Below are 22793 nucleotides of genomic sequence, written 5' to 3'. Positions count from 1 at the left end.
GGCGCAGCCAAGGTGTTGAGGGGATCCGATTTGGTGGCCTTAGGATCTCATCTCTGCTTTTCGCAGACGATGTGGTCCTTTTGGCTTCATCAGATCGTGATCTGCAGCTCTCGCTGGAGCGGTTCGCAGCCGAGTGTGAAGCGGCCGGGATGGGGATCAGTGCCTCCAAATCCGAGGCCATGGTCTTGAGCCGGAAAAGGGTAGAGTGCCTTCTCCGGGTCAGGGGGGGTGTCCTGCCCCAAGTGGAGGAGTTTAAGTATCTCGGGATCTTGTTCACGAATGGGGGAAGAAGGGAGCGGGAGATCGACAGGCGGATTGGCGCAGCGTCTGCTGTCAAGCGGGCGCTGTACCGGTCCGTCGTGGTGAAGAGAGAGCTGAGCCAAAAAGCGAAGCTCTCGATTTACCGGTCGATCTACGTTCCCACCCTCATCTATGGTCATGAGCTTTGGGTAATGACCGAAAGAACGAGATCGCGGATACAAGCGGCCGAAATGGGTTTTCTCCGTAGGGTGGCTGCACTGTAAAAAAAGTCAGTAAATTTACGGTAAAAAACTGTAAAAAACCAACAGTTTTTGACCGTCGTATCCAAAAACATTGCATTACCGTAGAAATTACATGGAACTACCGTAAGTCGAAACTGCAAAGAAAGTCAGTAAATTTACGGTAAAAAACTGTAAAAAACCAACAGTTTTTGACCGTCGTATCCAAAAACATTGCATTACCGTAGAAATTACATGGAACTACCGTAAGTCGAAACTGCAAAGAAAGTCAGTAAATTTACGGTAAAAAATTGTAAAATGCCAGCAGTTACTGACCAGAATATTCACAGCATTATACTGCCGTAGAAAATACATGGCATTATCATAACTGAATAAACATATATCCTAAATAATTGTGACAGTCACGAATGTAGAAAATACAGAAATATAGTGTAAAAATATAAGTAATTGTAAAGTTCTTAAAAAATTGTAATATTGCCAGCAGTTAATTACCCTAAACTTAACAGTAGCAATCAGCCAAAATTACAAATTTTGCTGATGTTTAGATCTACAATGTAAAAGCGTAAACAAGACTGCAAAATAATTTTTTACAAAGAACAGAATGCTGGTGTGATATTTTGGTTTCTTTTTTAATAATGCCTTTAATACACCAAACTGAAATCTCAGCAGTAGACCAGGCATCGATCTGGCGATCCACCGATTGCAAAGCAAACTCCTACAGCCAACGCCACCATCATTTATGAGAGCATTTGATCATTAACATTAAGAGAACTGTATGTTAGCCCCTCTTGCTTGAATGAAGCTGAAGTTGGTTTCCAATTGCTGCTTCCAATTTGGGAAATGGCTAAAGGGCAATTCCACCTAATTTTTCACTGCAATCAGCATCTTTAATTTACTCTAGCTAAAAAACTACAACACCTAGACTCTTCAAATCTGGACTAGATTATTCTCAACTCATATCAGAATATTTAGAACCAAGTGTGGGATTTGTAAAACCTTTATCTGATTTGTGAAACTTCAATAAAGAACAATTCTAGTGTTATCCAAAATCATACAAGTTGTAAAGTCACCCATCATTGAAGTTTCACAAATCCCACACTTGGTTTTAAATATTGTGCTATTAGTAGAGAATAGTCTAGAGCAGGGGTCCCCAAACTTTTTCCTGCGAGGGCCACATAGCTGTTCCTTTCTCTGCTCGGGGGCCGGTCTTAGTTTTTGGAGAAAGATACCTTAGAAACTTATTGTCGGCGGGGGGGGGGGGGGGGGGGGGCTGTTCTGTCTTTGAAACTGTCGACGGGGGGGGGGGGGGGGGGGGGGGGGGGTTGCTGACTACGACACATTCGCGGTCGCTTTTAGATAGATTTTTACCCAGAATGGAAATGGAAAAAACCGTGAGTGAAACGGTGACTGGGACTGACTAGTATATATTTGAGGGAAAGTTAGTTTAACATCTGCTCAAGAGCCCCCTGGTGGTTGAAGAGAAATCCACAAACCAGAAAATACAATATATGAAAAAATACACTGAATGCTCTCTGGTATGAGGAGGCGGGCCAGATCCGGCATTGCCAGACCAAATGACGCAGGCCGTAGTTTGGGGACCCCTGGTCTAGAGAGTTTTTCATTTTGTTATTGTGATAAATAGTAGGGTTTACAGTAAATGGAGACTGTTATTTGTCATGTAAACAAATAATTATCTAGTTTGCATTGCTGCTTGATCCTTCAGCATCAGCAGCAAGATTCTTTTAACTCTGTTCCTGTAGTGGTGTCCTGAACTCAACACAGTAAAGTCACTGTGCTAACTAAGGTTGCTAACTAGGGTGCTGAGAGCCCAGTAGGCCTGGTCCTTGTCAAGATGCTGCTACTGTCTTTGAAATCAAATTTCTGCTATTTTTGCACGTTCAGGAGGAGAAGGGCAACACATCACAGGTGAGTCCCTTTCACGGTTTCAACTGAAGTTAGCTAACTTTAACCAACTGACAAAGAAATGTGTAGTTTCTGAGCCATGCTGTTTATGTACATGCACTGCAGCTAGATATTTTTACTATATGGAACATTTAATCTTCACAGATGCAACACTTCCATTAATGTTTCTGTAGGAACGGCTGCATAGATTATATTTCTGGTCTACTTCAGACTACATGTGCTTAAAGTTATTGTTAATGGCAGAAGCAACTTTTTCCAAGTTTGGTTCAATAATTAATTTGAATTACTTTGAGTGTGAAATGTTCATGCATGCAAGTTAAATCTCTGAAGAACATGTTAGCTTTTGTTTCAATATTTTGGTAATACTTAGAAGTATAAAGCTTGGCATCAGAGATATTATTTAATATTTTCCTTTGACCTCTTGACTCTCACACCCAAAATACTTGCACTAAAGTCACTGGGTCCATGACAGTTGAAGGATTTGAAGATAAGAGAATTTAAATATTAATATTTTACAGCTTTTCTCAGTTTGGGTGCATCTCTCAGAACAGAATTGAAATTCTTAAAACTACCTGTTCAATCTTCAAATTACTGTGTCACTTCTGCACATCAAAACAATTAGTTTTGCAAGTTTTGCTTTTGTACATCATGTAGCTGGTTATGTACACTTCTATGCTTTTATAATTGTAATTTGCTTTTATCGTCTTGATCAAAATATGTTAACCCTCCTGTTGTCCTCGGGTCAAAATGACCCGCCACTGTGTTAAACCCCCCCCCCCCCAAAAAATCCCCTAAATGTAATTTTTTTAACTTGAGATTTTAAGACTTTTCCTAGATTGGCCCAGACAATAGAAAAAGTTCAGTGTTGCTTTTATTCTCATTTCCATGTAAGCTGTACAAAAAAAGGTACAAAGATGGTCTTCAGGTCAAAATGACCCGTGAGGCAAATGGAGTTGAAATCAAGGTCACAGAGTTATTTACAAACCATAAAATGTTACAAAGTTTTAGTTGTGTCTCAGATCAATCAGTAGCAGAAGTGAGCAGAGAGTGGAAGGCCAATTTTCCGAGCCACAATGCCAGTCAAACTCTTTCACACCTACTCAAGACTGATGCGATTTGATGACCGTGAATCAAGACCAGCAAGACGTATGACAGACAAACTTGCAGCCATAAGAGAGGTATGGGACAAGTGGGTGGAGCGGTTGCCCTACCTCTACAATCCAGAGCCTGATGTAACAGTGGATGAGCAACTGGTTCCATTTAGAGGTAATCTGTTTTCATATTTGTAATAAAAGTGATTTTCACTATTGATTTCTTTGACTGTTTTCTGTGACACTGATACTAATCACTGATGCTAATGTCTTTTGTCCAAAGGTTGTTGTCCTTTCCGGCAGTATATGCCCAGCAAGCCAGCAAAATATGGGATCAAGTCATGGGTGGCTTCTGAATCAAGCTATGCTTGGAAAATGCAAGTCTATACTGGGAAGTCAACCAGTGGATGCCCAGAGAAGAACCAGGGGTTGCGAGTTGTGCTTGATGTGACAGAGGGACTGAGGGGTCACAATGTGACATGTGACAATTTCTTCAACTCTTATGAACTCGGACAGCAGCTCCTGAAGAGGAAGATCACCATGGTTGGTACAGTTCAAAAGAACAAGCCTGAGCTCCCACCTGCACTGCTTGGGTCAAAGGAGAGAGAGGTCTTCTCCTCAAAGTTTGCCTTCACACCCACCACCACTCTAGTTTCCTACCTCCCAAAGAAAAACAAGAATGTAGTTCTTCTGAGCACACTGCACAAAGACGGCGACATTAGTGACCGTGAGGACAGGAAGCCAATCATCATCCTGGAATAAAACCGAAACAAAGGAGGTGTGGACAACCTAGATAAGGTGATTGGAGCATATAGCTGCAGAAGAATGACTGCCCGCTGGCCCCTGGTCATCTTCCACAACATCATTGATGTGTCCTCCTACAATGCCTTTGTGATTTGGATAGAGATCAACCCAACCTGGATGTCTCATAAGCACAACAAGAAGAGGGTGTTCCTGGAGCAGCTAGGAAAGGCACTTGTAACTCCACTCATTGAAAGAAGGAAGCATGTCCCCCACACAGAAGCCTCAGCAGCAGTTGTGAAAGCTATTCAGAGTGCAGCAGCTCCTGATCAACCTGAGGATCCATCTACCACAGCCACTTCCTCAGCTAAGCCAAGTAAGAGGAAGAGATGTCAGTTCTGCCCTCAGACTGTAAAACACATACTGTGTGCTGCAGGTGTAAGAAATATATCTGCAAAGGCTGTGCACTTGCATACTGCCCTACATGTGCCAATTAGTTGAATGGGTTATGTTATTTTTCATATTTTTGTATTGTACATCCTCTTGTTCACTGGAGAAAAGTAAAAGAAAATTAGTCACTGTGATGAATAAAAATGCATTCGAAACTCATTTTGCACATTTTTTTTCTTAAGCTATAGAAATTCAAGTGGAGAGGGAAAAGTCAAGTATTCACACATTTTGTGGTGAGTGACAATATACAAGATAGAATTTGGTGTTTAAAATTCAATTAAGCTGCTTATATTGGGGGTTTATTGAAGACGGGTCATTTTGACCCGGAGGATAAAGGGTGTATACAGAAAATGAGGACAACAGGACAACAACGTGTCTGTGTTGAATTCTCAACTTCCAAAATAGCATCAGTTCATTGTGTAAGTCTTAACATGCATAAGTCTTAAAGTTGTCATAATGTGAATCATATATTAATTAATTTATATTCTATTATTTTCTAAATCTGTCCTGAATTGGTAAATTGCTCCCAAGTGAGTCCTGAGTTTCTCTAACAGGTCAGTGTATGAACCATTAGCTCAACCAACGATCAACCAGTTTTCTGAAACAGATTGGAGGTGCATCTTGTGAACCATCAGTTGGCAACATTATGCTCTATATAGTCAGAACACAACACAATGTTACATGTCTGAGAACTGATGAACAAGTATCTGGGCAGAGTGAACAGCCAGAGAGAAGAAGAGGAGTGAGGCTGAGGAGGAAATAGTTGGGAGGAAAGCAGAAGAAGAGTCAGAAGAGGCTGAGGACATCTGCCAGTTTCCATCAGTCCAACATCAGGACATGGCTGAGACCCACAACATGATGCTGATGGAGGTCCTCCCACCCTACTGTTCATTCCTTAACCCCACTGAGGAAAAAAGATTCCTCAGTGGAGTTAAGGAACAAAGTGACTATGGAAATTAAAATGTAATGTAATTTCTACAGCACTGTACAGTTTTCCTTGAGGAGATTGTCCTGTGGCTCCTTTTCTACTTTTTTTGTTCTCTGCATTTCTGTCTTTTTCTTTCTGAATCACCATGGCATGGTCCATGAATAAATTATAGCAAAAGCGTAAATCAGTGTTTCTCAATCCTGGTCTTCAGCGTCACCCTGTCCTGCAGGTTTAGGTATTTCCCTTCTGCCACACACCTGAATTGTATCTCTGGATGATTAACAAGCTTCTGCAGTACTTGATTGTCATCCAATCATTTGAATCAGCTGTTCTGGAGTAGAGGCACATCTAAAACATGCAGAGCAGGGGGGCGTTGAGGACCAGGGTTGAGAAACACTGGCGTAAATGATCCTTTTGTAGTCTCTTCTCATGACTAATCGATTTGACTGTCTTATCTGTACATAGAGAGACTATAACTTATTATTTTGAGTCACTGATATGTTAACAGACAGGATTTTAAGAGCTGAACTAAGGATTTTGAAAGCAAACAAATGCTATTTTTCCTGTTTCTACAAATTGTTTTGAGAAATGCGCTTACTGTTTTGTAAATGCCAACAATGACTCGAGAAATGCACCAAAAGTGACTGAGAAAAACTAACCTAGCATAAATTGTCTCAGCTGTATCAATTTGTTTGCCTGTATGAAAAGTGTTCACATTTACAGCTTTGTTTCTGCTAGCTTGCAGGAAATGTAACTTACATAAATGGTTGAAGACAACCTATTGGCCTTCATGAGACTCAGATAAATGGTGAGTATCTATTTCATAAATTGCCTAAAACAGTTATATTTGGTTTTAGTTTGTGTATTTTGTCTGGTTGCAGACCAGAGGATCACACCTGTTGACAACAAACAAAGGTTTAACTACTGAATTTTCAGTCAGAAATGATCACACCACCTGGTTGAAGTACCTGTGTCCATATGCAAGTCAACAAAGGTGAAACAAACATTTAAGCGAATAAGATGTTCATGTAGTGCATCTTTCTAACTTTTTCTTTTTGTTTTCCAGCAGAGAGGAAACACCCGATTGACAACATGCGAGTCTCAATTTCAACCTGTGACTGGGAAGACTACAACCATCCTGAGCAACGTCTGATCTCAGCGACTTGTGACTCTCAACCCAGAACAAGAATCCTTTTATCACCATTTTGTCTTCTACAATATGTTATCTCTTATGTGGACACATACTGTTTGTTTTGTTTTTGTTTTCCAGATCTCAGTAATACCGTGAGGAAACTGGACATAAAATAGAATCAGTTCTTTTTTTAACTTGACTTTTTAAATAGAAATTGTTTCTTTAAGTGGATTACTCGTAATCTGTATTTTTGTTTAATTAGAAATTATTTTCTTTATAACTTTCTGTATAGAAATGCTTGACAAGTTACACTTCCTTGGTTGTTGTACTATAATTTGTATGGTAAAATTCTGGTAGGAACAGAGACCAGTAATTTACCATAAGTTTTTTTTGGGGGGGAGGGTTTACAATAAAATGTCAATATATCATACAGTCTGGATGTGTTTTTCACTCATGTAGATATTATGCCTCAGTCAGCATGACCGTATTTACTACGGCAAAACCACATTTTATTTTTTTTAAAATATTTTAGGAAGTACGGTATTTTACCGTATTTTAAAAATACGGTAGAATCCTGCATTTACAACATACGGTAAAAAACTGGCAGCTGTGGTTGCCAGAATTTTACCGTATATTAAAAATACGGTAAAATCCTGCATTTACAACATACGGTGAAAAACTGGCAGCTGTGGTTGCCAGAATTTTACCGTATTTCAAAAATACGGTGAAATCCTGCATTTAGCAAATACGGTAAAAAACTGGCAGCTGTGGTTGCCAGAATTTTACCGTATTTTAGAAATACGGTAAAAAACTGGCAGCTTTGGTTGCCAGAATTTTACCGTATTTTAGAAATACGGTAAAAAAATGGCAGTTTTGGTTGCCAGACTTTTACCGTATAAAGACGGTAAACTTCTGGCAACTCAGCTGCCAGTTTTTTACCGTAAAATGAGGCCGTTTTTTTTTACAGTGTGGGCTCTCCCTTAGAGATAGGGTGAGAAGCTCAGTCATCCGGGAGGGACTCAGAGTAGAGCCGCTGCTCCTTCACATCGAGAGGAGCCAGTTGAGGTGGCTCGGGCATCTGGTCAGGATGCCTCCTGGACGCCTCCCTGGTGAGGTGTTCCGGGCACGTCCCACCGGGAGGAGGCCCCGGGGAAGACCCAGGACACGCTGGAGGGACTATGTCTCTCGGCTGGCCTGGGAACGCCTCGGGATTCCCCCGGAGGAGCTAGAAGAAGTGGCTGGGGAGAGGGAAGTCTGGGCCTCCCTTCTGAAGCTGCTACCCCCGCGACCCGACCTCGGATAAGCGGAAGAAGATGGATGGATGGATGGATGAATAAGGTAAGTCAGGCGACAGACAAAACAAGTTTGATGATGTGTCCAAAAATACCAACACATTACAATAATAGTCTGTAAACCGGATGCAAACAAGAAAAGCTCAGATTCTTATGGCCAAGAAACTCATTTGAAAGAGATTTTTTTTTTTTTATCACAATCATCTTTTTTTTAACCTATTGCTGAAGATGACAGTCTGAACACTGTGAAGTGGAGTTGTGTTCAGCATTAGGCTTTGTGAATGTTTCTCTGGCTTCACTATTGTTTTCACGTGCTTCATTACAAATACCTGAGCAGTGAAGAAAAGTTTTGTTGCTATATGGGAATATTCCTTTAAACTGTAAAAGAAAATTACCCAAGGCAATACGTTATAAATGGACTAAAAGGAACAAACATTTGCTAGTACATTATTTTTAATTGTTAGCAGCAATCCAAAAGTCCCTGGCACAACATTACTGTGTGTGAAGAGAAAGAAAAGACCAAATTACATCAACCTACGATGGCTAAGAAAGGTTTTTGTTTACCGGAACAATTTGCTATGTCACAAACTAGTTTCCAGAGAATCTAAAGTAGAAAAACTTGTTCGGTAAATTAAAGGTCACTGACTTGTTGATCTTAAAGTCAGTGAGATCATTAAATCTCACTGACTTTGATGGTGAGATTTGAAAAAATAGTCCATCTATTTTTTCATTTTTAAGTAGCCTAACCATTAACTAATTCAATATCCAAGGTTAACTACACACAGTCACTAACAAGAAAACCTTTGTTAGTCACATGTTACTAATGTTTGTGACTAACCAATGAACAAAGGCTTTTTACATGATTACTAACTGAACTTAAAGCTAAGTAAGTTACAACTAACTAATGAAAAAAGTAACTAACTAAAGTGACCTAGCTGCTTATTTTATTTATTTATTTTGAACAGACAGAAAAGTAAAAAGAGAAAAAATACTAATCATAATAACAATAATAAGACAAATAGGTCAATTAACATGCAATTTTAGGCAATTTGTTGGAAAATCAGCTTAGTAGCTGAATGAGTTATACTGTCTAAAATTACTTTGCTCCACCTAATTAAAAATTTGTAAAAATAGTGTTTTCTGGTCAACTAGCTAATAGCTATTAGATAGTACTGCTTTATTTGCTAACAGATAAAACGATAATTGGAAAGAAATGTATAGTTGTTTTCTTACAGCTAGATATTAAACTTGTAACAGTACACTAAATTATCCTTATAAGGTGCAAACTTACTGAAACACAAACTTTGACAAAACTGTAACCTTCTAAGAGAGGATAAATCCCAGAGTTAAATTAAAAATAAACTAATAGCAGCAACATTCAGCTCCTATTGCAAACATAGCAGCTAAATATGTTTAGCTGCTATATATTGTAAACACATTTAGAATATGTTTAAAATGAATTACAATTAATTTGATTTAATAGTAATTAAATCAAAGTATTCAGAGCAATAAAAGTTGAACGGGCTGCATTCATTAAAACGGTTTTCTTTAAAATCGTTTGTTTACATTTGGCGAGCCGCTCCAGCTGACGCGGTGCTACGATGATTCAACCTGCAGCTTCTGGAGGTTTTCCTCCTATAGCTCAGGTGAGAACACTCGGGAAGGGGCGTGGCCAGGTGAGAAACCGAGGAGGGGCGGAGCAAGTCCCTGGAAACACGCAGGTAGATCACAGGTACACTCTGTGCCTCTTACAGTTCGGAAGGAAACCCATAAAACCCAAGGACTGTATAGATATACCTCCTCGGTAGGAGCAGCCTTATGCTGGAGCTTTCGCACGGTGAAATGTTGTAAAGACATTTCGTGCTCTACCAGGATTTGGATCGGGACTTTTATTTTTTTATTTTATTTTTTTCCAGATCGAGTCTTCAGTGGAGCCTGTTGGAGGTTTCGATTCCGACATGATTCACCTGTTTCTGTTCGTGTGTGGTTGAAGGCAGAGCCGTCGAGTGGAGGAGACTGAACATTTTTTCATTATTGTTATTTATTTTTCAACGGTAAGGAAACCCAATAAGTATAACGCAACGTTCGTATTTTAGCATAAACAATGGCGATATTGGAATAGACACAACTTTAAATGAATAATTCGTAAAGTGCACTGGAGTAGCAGGTTGGCTGTTCTTTATCGCTTTAACGTTTATCAAATGACATGTCAGTGTCTCCTTTTTGAAAGGTGTACATTCTTATATGTATTTATCCTTCTTTATTTATATTTTTATTTTGTTTATTTGTCTCATTTACTGTTTTAGGTCTGAGAATTAGATTGCTAACAATGGCCTAAATTATGGAATGAAATAATGTCATGCATGAGTCAAGCCTCTCTATGTGGGTTAATCTTCAGGTGAATCAGCGAAATGGACAAATGATTTAGTCGGATATACCTCACTTGATTGGTCAAGATCACATAATAAGACCTGTGTCATTAACAGGTTCTTTAGGTAGATTTTTTTAAAAGCTACATTTGAGTCAGGAAGTAAATAACTGAGCTCATGGTCACACATACCATGAAGTAGTGAGGGTGTTCAGTAGCTGAACAGGTTAAACATTCAACCCTCTGCACACAAAAAAAGTGATGATCACAAACCTCTCCGTTCAGCAGGGTGCATCTTTTTTTTATGTTTTTAACAGGAATTTAAACGCTGGAACTGATTTCCCTTCTTCAGTGTTTGCAGACTAATTAAGTTTGGGAGTGCTCCCGTAAAATTGAGCACAAGTCTCAGCTTGTGGGTTTCTGCACTTGTATTGTTCATTTTGAGCAGCCTTGACAGTCAGCCTGCCTGCTGCAGAGATTTTTTTTTTTTTTCCCCCAGTGAGAGTTAAAGCTGAAGCTCGCTGACTGAAACCTGCAGATAAGAAGGCGGCATTCAGTAACTCCAAAACTGGGAGGCTTACACAACGTCACTTCAACCTCCTGCTTATCAATATTTACTGTAACAGTGGCTAAGATGAAACCAGAAATGAAGCATAGACCACCCACATCATGGGTTAATATCAAGTCGCTCTGTCCTCTTTGTGCCCTTTCAACACTCTGTGTTACTTCAGGGTGTTAAATAGATGCAATCTATGCAGGATCCGGTCAAACTGGTGGCTCTGAGCCACAGACAGGCCGACATTTCCACCTCCTAGTTTTCCACCAGGCTGCAGGAGCATTGATGACGCTGAGGTTCAAATGAATTTAAATATTACAAAAAGGAAAGAAAATGTTTTTGTGTTCAGCATGAACATCTTTTATCTGTTTTTCCTTTAGTTTATTTGGAAAAAGTCTATCGCTGAATTCAAAAAGAGAAACTCATATAACGTAATTACACACATGGATACTCCAAGCCTGCATTAATGTTACCTATGACGAATACCTACATTTTTGTTCATCGTAATAAATTCAGAAATTACATAAGACCAACAACTTATGATAATTATAAAGGAATGTTACATAATAGCCTGCACAATGATGGAGACGGCTGCTGGCTTCAGTGTTCTCCAGGCAGTCAGTGACGCCCTACACAAAGAGTGCAAAACAGAACGTTTTTGCTGAAGAAGCTGGCTGTCCGCAAAGCGCTGTATCAAAGCACATAATGTTGGCAGGGTGTGGGCTGTGGCTGCAGTCGGTGCTTTGAAAAACACCACAGACAGAAATATTCACAACATGGGCTACGTGGTTTTCTCTGCTGCCGGACCGGAGGAAACATCAGAAGCGTCTTTCGCAAAAGGGGAAAAGGTGCTTGGCTGTTATTGAGTGGCTTAAAATCATCGTTTTTGGATTAAAGTAAACAGTTGTGTGAGGTTCTTTGTGCAGTTTCCACAGCCAGTGGGGATTTGTGATGCTGTGTTGGCCATCAAGACAACACAGCATCAACACAGCAAAAGTATCAACATCTGGTTTAATGACCGTGGCGTTTCTGGGACTGATGGCCCACAAAACTGACCCGAACCCCATAAAGAATCTCTGAGGTACTGTCAAGAGGAAGATGAGAGACAACAGAACCAACAATGACAACCGCTTCCATTCTGCGCCGCATTGATGCAGTAATTCATGCACAGGGAGCCTTTACCAAGTGCTGATCGTACACAGTGGACGGTACATGGACAGACTTTTCATTAAGCCAACATTTAGAAAAATTTGCTTTAATTGTTTTTATGTAATATTAAAACTTTACAAATAACAGAATTTCACATTTTCTTTAGCTGTAAGGCAGAGTAATCAGAATTAACAGGAAAAAAAACATTGGAATTAATTCAATAAATTAATGTTTAATCAGTGTTCAGATTTATTAGGGTGCAGCGTTACACTCTTATGCTTCCAGACAAACTGTTCGGACTTTGTACTCAGACTGAAGCTGAGAAATACTCCCCCACCTCAAGAGCGCTTTGTTAGGTTTCCCCGACAACGTTACGAAGCGAAACCTCGAGGGAAGTTTAATCAAACAGGGTCAATTTTCGAGGAGAATCGCTGACACAAAACGCGGTTTCTAATCGGTTGTTTTTGGCTGTGACGCAGATGATTCAGTGGAAGAAACCGCATGACCGGAACTGTGAATGTTTGAGAGTTTTTACACGCCTCTGTCTTCCTGCCTACAGGCTTGTCTGGGCCAGGTCATGCTGATGGACCAGGACACTCAGTGGCTGCACCAGCTGCTGGCCGAAGTCCAGCTGGAGAAGTTCTACGTCCGCGTCCGAGACGGCCTCAACATTACCCGCGTGGAGCACTTCAACTATGTCAAGGAGTCCGACCTGGAGCACATCGGAATCAGCAAGCCAGGTGGGGCTTTCAGTTTTCACGCTGGGTGGAAACTTGTGGTCTTTAAGTACGACTAAAAAATGTCCTCTTTTGCTCGAGAACCTGTCGAAACAAGAGTTTGAAATACTCATTGTACTAAAGTGCATTTTGAATACCCTCCTATTTGTTTGTCACATGAAGTGTTTGACCAGTACAGTATTTATTTAAATGATGCTCCAATGGCTACTTTGGCATTGTGTGGGGCAAACGATGTATTTTCTGATGTAGCTGAGTTCATATCGTCCATAAAACACTTTAAAACTTCAAAAAGTTGTACATTTATATTTAATGCTGCAACAACATGTTTAGTGCAAAGCATGTTGCTTGAAAAATATTATGCGTCGTGTTCATTTTTTATATCAGTTAAATTAGCAGTAGACCAGGGCTAACAGGGAGCACACCTTCAAAAAAACAAATAATCAGATTTTTTTTTAAAGACCCTGATTTGATACCTGAAATAAGATCAGAACCTCCCTGCTAATTATCATGACATCAAATTATTGTTGCAACAGTGTTAACAATTGCCTCTTATCTTTTTGAAATAAATATACATGGATCATGTTATGTATCTTGTTTTAAATTTTAGTTCAATGTCATAAAACATGAATCTCACACTGTTATCGATGAAGAGTTATTCACCCACTTGTTTGTGTGTATATATCAATATTTATGAGGTTTTTATCCTCATAAATAAAGCAGTGAAACGTTACACGTCTTTATGTTGCAGACCAACATAAAGACACATGCGTACCACTGTGATCCCCAGAACTCGTTGTCCCTGTTCCAAAAATACCGAGCTCGGGAAGTTAAAAGAGTCAAAGATGAAGAGAACTGCAATCACACACCTAGCAACACTGACAGCCTTGTCTTTTTTGTTTTGCAGCACAACGACGATTATGGGAAGCCCTGAAACGCTACAAGACAACTGCGCGCTTACGAAGAAATGTTAGCAATCTTTGCTGAACTTTTTTTTATTATTACTTCAAAGCGATGCTCACGTTTGAACTGCGGTGGGGAGTTTCTAATGAGTGCGTTGATTCACACAGATGCTCAACAAACGAGACGGAGGGGAACAGTCCGGCCCAGCCGGCCCAGTTCAGCCGCAGGAGAGGACCGCGCCTCGTCTGATCCAGGACAGTGAGCTGATTCTCGGGGAGAAGTTGGGGTCGGGGTCCTTTGGGGTGGTGAAGAGGGGAGAGTGGCACACACAGACAGGCAGAGTGGTAAGAGACCACACAGGAGATCTGATTGTCGCCGGTGTGAACGTTAGTGGGTAGCGTGATGTTGTGTGTGACCTTTGTGTGTGTGTGTGTGTGTGTATTTTTATGAATCCTCAGCTCCCTGTGGCTGTCAAATCACTGAGGAGCAGCAGGTCCACGCAGGCCGACACACTCGCAGACTTCCTGCAGGAAGTCTCCACCATGCAGTCCCTGGACCACCCCTACATCATCCGACTCTACGGCGTTGTCCTCACACAGCCCCTCAAGATGGTGAGCTGATATTTCACATTTCGGAAAATTCCCACCTGTTTTCCAGCGCGGCGATGCACACCTCCCTGTTTTTCGTTTTTCCCTGCGTAGGTAACAGAGCTGGCCGTTCTGGGCTCATTGTACGACACCCTGCGGGCGCGGCAGTTCGAGTACCCGCTGCTGCGCCTCTGGCTCTTTGCCACCCAGATTGCGGCAGGTATGGACTACCTGGAGAGCCGGAGATTCATCCACAGGGACTTGGCTGCCAGAAATGTGCTGCTGTCCTCCAAGGAGGTGGTGAAGATCGGAGACTTCGGTCTGATGCGGGGCTTGAGTCAGGAGATGGACCATTACATCATGGGAGCACACAGGAGGATCCCGTTTGCGTGGTTAGTCGACTGGACACTCTGACTTTGACACTTTGGTGTCGTAAGCTTTCATAAAGGAAAGTTGAGTGGAAGAAAAATCATCTGTTTATAAAGTATATAAGCAACCGGCATTATTGCAACCTTCAGAATATTACAAACAGGACTGGACAATATTCTGATCAGTCAATATCAATAATTATTCATTAGTTTGTTTTAAACATCTGAAATACAGCCAAACTATTGACATGACATTTCCTGTTTTATTCACGTTTTCCTCTCGTGCTGCTCCACTCATTTTCTCCTTTCAGTTCTTTTTATTTTTAAGCAGTTAAGAGGCGCAACGGTGAAGCCTTAAACTTCTGTCGCTCATGTTACGCAACAGGTCGTTGCTAAGTAACCAAAGAGTGAGGGAGTTGTTGCTAGGTAACCAAACAGTGAGCGAGTTAGTTGATGCCACCAACCTTGCTTGGCTGGACGTGAGAGGTTGAGCCGCTAAATCTTTTCCTCTTCCTGCATCTCCCAGAATGCTGTGCGGTTCCTTGATTGGAGCTCAGAGAAGTTATCAGACGTATTATCTGTTGATATTGATCGTGCGTTCATTGCGATACGTATCGTTATTGATTTATTGCCCAGCCCTAATTACAAAGCAAAGTCTATTTAAGAGTTGAAAGAGCGGAGAGGAACAAACTCCAAGCTACTTAGTGTGACGTTTTCACAGTCGCTGGCGTATTAGCTGACTTTGGAGGTCCTGATTTCATTTTCCAGCAGGGCTGGGTATCTGCTCACACTGTTAAAGGCACCAACATGTCTTTTATATAAAAATAAAAATCAGCAAACTGACCTGGAGAACACAGAGAATCTACGGGAGACTTCAGACTCAACAACGCCAACAACCTGGACAGGAAGCGTAGCCATGGTTACGGCAAGGGCTAATGCAAATCCAAATAAACTAGCAAACAAACAGTACATATACATACTATAGTTATTAATGCGCTGACTTTGGACGTAAATTGCTATAAGGCAGTCAATCAGGATTTTCTCCAGCTGTAAGCCACAACCTGCTAAATCAACAGAAACAGACGTTTAAAATCAGTCACTGTGTGTGTAATGACAGCAGCAACCCTTTCTCTAGGTGTGCCCCTGAAAGTCTCCGAATCGGCTCCTTTTCCCATGCCTCTGACGTCTGGATGTTTGGTGTCACCATGTGGGAAATGTTCACCTACTGTGATGAGCCCTGGTTTGGTCTCTCAGGAAGACAGGTACAGGCTTGCAGCACCATCCAAGTGTTGTTTTGATGTTTTTGTAGAGCTAGCTAACGTATTCGCTGACACGTTTGGAATGCGCCTCCGCCCTTTACGCGCCGTTTGTCACATCTCTGACTCAGTGTTGTGGTGTCACAGCAGACTAACTCTCTTTGCTCCAGATACTGTTGCGTGTGGAGCAGGAAGGTGAGCGACTGGAGAAGCCTTCAGATTGTCCTCAGGAGCTGTACGTCGTCATGAGGAAGTGTTGGGCCCTCAACCCCGTCGACAGGCCCAACTTTGCCGATCTCATTGCAATGCTCACAGAGGTCGGTCTCAGTGATGAAATCTCATCTCTTTTCACCAGACAACCCAGTCGGCATCTTGAAATGCTGCTTTGGTTACACGCGAACATCACGTCTAAGGTTTTTTTTTTTATCTTCGCTTCCAGGCTAAGCCGGCACAGTTCCAAGCAACAAGAGAATTTTCAGAGCCTAGAAAACTTCTTCTCGCTCCAAACGACACTGTGACGGTCATAGACCATGGGTGAGTGAGAAAGAGGGAAGAGTGGGATTAGAGAAAAAAAAAACCTTGACACAATCACCCTTTGTTGTTTAAATCGGAGGATTTGATTTAGCTTTCTCTCTGAAGTGCATTCCACTTCAAACAGCGGTAATCTCAGACGCCTCAAATGCATTCAGCTTTGTGTGTTGAACAAGTCGAGCAGCTTCACTGCGTCTCTTCTGCAGAGCTTTTATATGCCATGATGGATCTGTAGTATGCACTTTCTTTGTTTTTATTGGTCTTTTGTTTGCCGTCATCTTTTTTCTTCTTCTTTTGCAATGTTTAATAAACTCATTTTAAGTATATATAAGACCAATCTGGCTATGTAACTCATGTGTTCAATTAAGCTTAACTAGTGTACGTTACTATAAAAACTGTAATTTAGTTTTATCTCAGCTTATTTATAGAACAGTAGAATAGTAACTGGATAGTTATTGTTTTGCAAAGGGGAAATTAAGATGTAACAGCAGTATCAGGTTTAAGTTCATACAAAAAACTTATTAAAAAAACTATATATAAAACATCACTTAGATCAAAGGAGGGAAAAAAAACTGTTAGTTTAAAAAACAGGAGAGACGCTAGTGGACTTATGAATCATTGGATGCAGTCAAATTAAGATAACTGTGAAAACAGTAAGGAGGGATCTAAGTTAGCTTGATTCTCTCTGGAAACCTCTAAAACTAAACAGCAGAGGTCCAGCCGAATGGACTTCTAGTTGTTTCTGACTGAGTGTGAGTTTACCTGTCAGTAAAACCATCAAAGAGCTGCACAAAACCTCAAGACATGAAGGTCGACGTCTGAACAGAAACCAGTATAAAAGCCTCTCATTTTCCATAAATTTAGATTTTTAGACAATGGTATATTAAAGCCCACATTTCTTTTTGTCGTTCTCATCCAGACCTACTCGACAATTTTGAATTTCGTTAGTTTTTTGAAAGATCTAAATTGTTTTTTTCATAAATTCAAGACTTTCTACTTGCTGAGTTACATTGAATCAGTTGCAATAAAGGTATATATTTTTAAAGTATTTATAGAAAATTTGTAAGTAGACTTACAGTTTGAATTACACTCCTGTCTGATTGAGACATTTAAAATGAAGATACATTCTGTCACTTTTAATAAAAGATTTAGACCCAATTAAAACCTAAAAATATAAAACGGACACTGCAAGTTCCCTGGCATTATTTTCCTCTGCTGATCACTGAGGTTCACTTTCTTCTTTTTAAGCAGATTTCCTCCTTGTCTCTGTGTTTGCAGGCTGGAAATGAGCGAATGGCGTGGCCAGAATCAGAGGACGCTCTTCATCGGCATGTTTCCCGCCAGCCTGACTGTGCCCGCCATCACTGCGGGGCCCAGTCCACCTTCTGGCGGCTCCATCATCTCCAACCCAGTGAAGGGCAGCCTGCAACACCTCGGGCACGGAGACGTCCACCCTGACCGCAGCTGGGGCTCACCTGAGGGGCCGGACGAGTCAGTAATTCTCCTCCTTCTCACACTGGATATATTTAGTTCAGTTATTGTTTCTATGAAGTCCTTCCTTATAATCGCTAGTTAGAGAGAAATGTTTGTTTCCTCGTAACCACCCTCATATTCTAGCGCAGCTGAAATGACAGTATCTAGAAACATGCTGCATGTTGAGCCAATCATCTACTGCGATCAGCACAGCTGACAGACAAAAGGGAAACTTCCCCAGCTGTAAAGTGACTCAGTAGTTGCCCAGCCGGACCAAGTTGTACCTAAAACGTCATTTGACTCAAACAACAATGACTTATTTTCTTACACACAAGCGAGGACTCCCGTCACATGCATACTGCAGCTGTTTCTTTGTGCTAAAGAAAATGCATCGGCTGGTGCCAAAGTTTTGTGTTCTCAATGTTTTTGCGGCTTCTGCTTGCAAAAAATTCTTAATTTCTCAAACAAAACCAGCAAAAGCGCTGAAAAATTGTTGGTTTTTAGGAACATTTCAATGTTTTCATGTCCTTGTGCCATCAGACAGGGAGTTTATTGTATTTTATTGAGTTCAGCTATGCACTGATCTTTGACCTGTTGCCAGTCAACATGCAGCACACGTCATGTTAATTGGCACCCTGGGTAAATATGTCTAGAAAGTCTTCAAATAAGTTCTGCTTTTACTTCTGTGGCTTACACAACAAAATCACATGTTCACCAAATAATGACACAAATAGTAAAACCATATGGAAGCATTTTGTCATTTAAATCTTACTTTTTAAGTTTATCGTTATTTAGAAACTCTGACAGGTGCATTTCGTGTGAATCATTTCAAAAAGTGGAACCCATACTTTTTATTGATTCTTTAAAGAGTCTGCAATAGTTCAAAACTTTATTTGTTGTATTTGTGATGTTTATTGATTACTGCACCGAATTGAAAAGTTTGTTGCTCAGAAAATGTCATCTGACTCAATGTGTTATTGTAAAATTCAGTTACTTATTTTGTTTGTTTTTTTTATTATTTTAGTTTTTAAAATATCCAAATTTTCACATCATTTTATTATTTTTCTGTCTGATTACACCATTTCAGGACTTCAGATATAATTAATGGCCAGTTAGCTAATACTGAGCTAACCTTTTGGCCAAATTAATTTTTTTTTAGATGACTACTTTTTACTTTTACTTAAGTAAAAATATGCTGAAGATGTCTGAGTCTGGGAACAATGTCGCCATGAACTCTTTGAAGTTCCTGTAGATCTTTTAATAGAAACCTGGCGGTTTCTGCAATTTATATTTGGGTTTCATTGGATGATAAAGCACATTAACAACAGGAATGCTAATAATTGGTGAAGTATAAAAGTCAGTTTTTCTTCCGGCCTACTATTTATTTCCCCCTCACTGGTTGGTTTTTCTATATTTTCATCTGACATTATGCAAATTCAGGCAACTGTGAGTTTATTTTGAGACTTTTTACATTTCTCTACCAGGAGGGTTAATAAAAATGGAGGAGGCTATTGACTATCAGTTTAACATGTTTATTGTTTTCATGCCTGCAGCAAAAGCAGCTGGAGGATGGGAACCGGCAGGGGGCAGGAGGCAACCAACTTGCAGAAAATGGCAGGTAAGAGCTAAAAAATAAACTGAGCTGGGAATCGCTGCTGCATTACAGAAAAAAAGAAGCAACTCTTTAGATCCCGAAAGTGTGGTTTACTGAAAACTGTTCCACCAAATAGGAAAAAAATAGAAAAATAAAATATCCCTAAACCTTAAATTGATTCATTTTTTTAAAAGAGGGGTTTATTTAAAACATGATGCTTTTGGTAAAACACGTTTTAATGCTAAAACTCTGATATTTTCCATATGTGCTGGTTTTAAAGGAAACAATATACTTGAAAAGTTTTCATCATGCCACTCTGCCCCCTGTTGGTTTAATTCAGTAACTTTTTTTTGCCATCATACTTTATGCTAGAAATTCTCACAAGTTGTTTTTCTGCAATAGCAGCTGAGCTACATTTTTATTTAAAATGTAAATGTGAGCCCAGTGGAAAGTGCTTTGAGTGATCAGTGTGACTGGAAAATCACTTTTCAAATTCAGACTATTTACCATATTTAATGCTTCTCCTGTGAAAAATCTGCCATTCTTTACTTCAATTAAACCAGTGGTTCCCAAAGATTTTCTTCTGGGCCCCCCTATGGATTACAATAAAATTCCCCCCAAAAAAGAAAAACAAATCAACTGGGCTCACACATTGTTTAACCAGACATAAATATACACATATTTTGTTTCCAAACTCCACTGAAGTTTATTTCACACTTCAGTTTGCAACAAAACACACTACAAACCATCTTTACAGCGAAACACTTTTGTGTAACTGTTTTTTTTTCTCCATTCATCCATACTGCTTCCCGCGCCCCCCCTGCAATGCCACTGCGTCCCACCCAGGGGGCGCACCCCACACTTTCAGAACCACAGAATTAAACTATCTAGCTAAAATCTGTTTGTTAAATATTCATGCCTCTGTACTCTCAGGTTTGTCTCAGAGCCTGGAGTCGGTCCTAGGTGGCCGTCGCCCCAGGCCTCAGACCACAGGGCCTTTCAGAGTGGATCAACAAGGCCGGCTCATGGCCCCTGCCATGATCGCCCAGAGCATGATGGTGCAGAGGGATCCGCGGCGCTTGAGTGAGGCCAACCTTCATGTCCCTCCCCGGCCACCGCTGCCCGACCTGACACGCCTGAACCTGAGGAACCAGAGGAAGCCCATTGCTCAGGCATCGGTGCCCCCATTCTGGCCTTCACAAATGGTCCTGTCCCCGCCGCCGCAGCAGACACAACCCCCTGGTCAATTTCCTCCTCAGCAGGGCATGCTAAACTCCAACCTGGTTAAAATGTCCCGGATGGCGCGTTCAACGCCGCAGCTGGATGACGACCAAAAGGAGAGACCGAGGGACAGAGAGAAACCACCTTATCTGCAAAACACAAAGGAGAGTCTTGTTGCACAGGTAAGAGAGAACTTTCTGATTGGTTGCAATGTTTTTTTCTTCTGAGTTAAACCTCAGTGCTTGGATGTTAAAGCTGTTTGTGGCTCTGCTCAGGTGATGGAGGCGGTGCACGGCGTGACCACTGAAGAGGTGCAAAGTGCGCTTCAGAGTAACGACTGGAATCCAGTCCGGGCTGAGCAACAACTCAAGGTGGGACTAGAAACTGACACACACACACAAAGAATGCAGTCCAGTACAAATGTGCTGGCAAACATGTATAATAGGCCTTAACATAAAACAAATATTGTTTCTTTACATTATTATCAGCCTAATCTCAAACTAAAAAATGTGTAAAATTCCAGGGTTTAATTTGAGTAAGTTTCGTCAGGGGGAAATAAATCTTGTGTTCAGAGGCTTTCTAGCAGAGGCCACCAGATTTTTTATTTTTTTATTTAAAAACTTCCTGGTATTTAAAAGTTTAGAATATTATTTACCTTAACGAGGCTGGCCTTTGATCCGACTGCATCACAGATCCATGAGGTGCTTTCTTAAATTTATGTAATAAACTTATAAATAATACATTTATTAGCTCAATGTATTATTTAACTAATCAATTTGTTAGCTAAATTTATTTATTAGCTAAACAAATGCTCATTTATTTCACTAATAAATTACCATTTATTAGCTAAATGCTAATAGAGATTAGCATTTAGCATCACATTTATATTTGTATATTTGTTTGCTAATGCGCTTTTAATGGCGCCGTGGGCAACCGTCAGTATGACCCACTGAATGCTAATGCAGACGTTCAACGACCCCACTCGTAAAATCCAAATGAAAACATGAAACCGAACGTTTAAGTTCTGTTTCTGTCTCCTCAGGTCAAGCAGCTTCACTCGTTCAGCCTCTGCCCCGTAGACATCTGTGTGAAGATCCTGGACAAACACCAGTGGAACCTGGAGCACGCCAGCAGATACCTTCTCCGGATGAACCGGGAGGACAGGCCCGGCGCCGGAGACAGGGATCGGCCTCAGATTAGCGCAGAGAGACGGGTCTGAAGAGATTTGCAGATGTCCGGCTGGCTGAAGCCGGACTTTGTCAGCAACTCCTGGCTTCACAGAGACCCGCTGCGGCACCAGGCGCTCCCAGAACCAGCTGCTTTACGATGGGAGCAGGACTCAGCCTGTCAAAGCAGAAACATGAAGGTTTACCAGAGACTACTGTTTATACTGTTTTTACTGTTTCCCCTCTCTCATTGTGCCATTATTTAGCATGTTTTTTTTTATGTGGATGAATTTATGTGTAAATGTAGTCTTAAACATGCTTTTGTTGAATAACCATGTAGATAAAAATGAACCAGTCTCTACAATTTCTATCTTAAATAACCTTGTATTTTTTGATTAATCATATAATAAATGCATTTTAACAACAATTGAACTACCTCACGACTGAAACTGTAGTCTGGTATTAGAGTCTATATTTTATTTTATCTATATTTTATTTTCCTCACAGTAAACAGCCTTTAGGATCACCTAGACCACAGGTGCCAAACTCGAGGCTTGTGGGCCAAATCCAGCCCACCATTGCCATTAATGTGGCCCTAAACACTCTGGAGGGGCACATAAATAAAACCTTCAACATAAGTTGTGTGCTTAAATATCATTTAATCAATCTAATCAGGTCAGTTTTTATTTTTATTGTGCCAAATTACGTTCAAAGTGAAAGGATACTCAGTATTATTTAATATAAAGAAATACTCATCAAGTGAAGAGACTATTTATGTTTTAGTTGTCAGTGGGAAGTTTTATCAATAAATTCTGCCACAACCGGCTCTT

General features: G+C 40.6%; 1 protein-coding gene across 3 annotated transcripts; it reads left to right on the top strand.

The window, feature by feature from the left end:
- The first annotated feature begins 9765 nt into the window (after nucleotides 1–9765).
- Nucleotides 9766–22395, top strand: tnk1 (tyrosine kinase, non-receptor, 1). 3 transcript variants are annotated; one of them, XM_032583551.1, is made up of 15 exons: nucleotides 9766–9861; nucleotides 9974–10111; nucleotides 12690–12870; nucleotides 13772–13833; nucleotides 13935–14111; nucleotides 14226–14378; nucleotides 14469–14746; nucleotides 15858–15984; nucleotides 16149–16295; nucleotides 16418–16512; nucleotides 17788–18000; nucleotides 19536–19600; nucleotides 20510–20979; nucleotides 21073–21168; nucleotides 21840–22395. In XM_032583551.1, exons 3-15 carry the CDS (start codon nucleotides 12708–12710, stop codon nucleotides 22014–22016), a joined length of 2223 nt encoding a protein of 740 aa, XP_032439442.1. In that variant the 5' UTR covers nucleotides 9766–9861; nucleotides 9974–10111; nucleotides 12690–12707; the 3' UTR covers nucleotides 22017–22395. The 3 variants fall into 3 exon arrangements, with proteins under 3 accessions (XP_032439442.1, XP_032439440.1, XP_032439441.1); XM_032583549.1 differs by having other exon boundaries at nucleotides 9792–10111; XM_032583550.1 differs by having other exon boundaries at nucleotides 9792–10124.
- Nucleotides 22396–22793: the final 398 nt, after the last annotated feature.

This window comes from Xiphophorus hellerii, chromosome 14, assembly GCF_003331165.1.
Source record: "Xiphophorus hellerii strain 12219 chromosome 14, Xiphophorus_hellerii-4.1, whole genome shotgun sequence".
Taxonomy (NCBI): Eukaryota; Metazoa; Chordata; class Actinopteri; order Cyprinodontiformes; family Poeciliidae; genus Xiphophorus; species Xiphophorus hellerii.
Note: the sequence above shows the minus strand (reverse complement) of the source record. Positions and strands in the feature narration are given on the sequence as shown.

What these genes read in the sequence shown, in the direction of transcription:
- tnk1 (XM_032583551.1), top strand. Translation starts at nt 12,708, where the DNA reads ATGCTGATGGACCAGGACACTCAGTGGCTGCACCAGCTGCTGGCCGAA. An exon ending in GTGACGGTCATAGACCATGG is followed by an intron (nt 16,513 to 17,787) that starts GTGAGTGAGAAA and finishes CTGTGTTTGCAG; the next exon opens with GCTGGAAATGAGCGAATGGC. An exon ending in GGGCTGAGCAACAACTCAAG is followed by an intron (nt 21,169 to 21,839) that starts GTGGGACTAGAA and finishes CTGTCTCCTCAG; the next exon opens with GTCAAGCAGCTTCACTCGTT.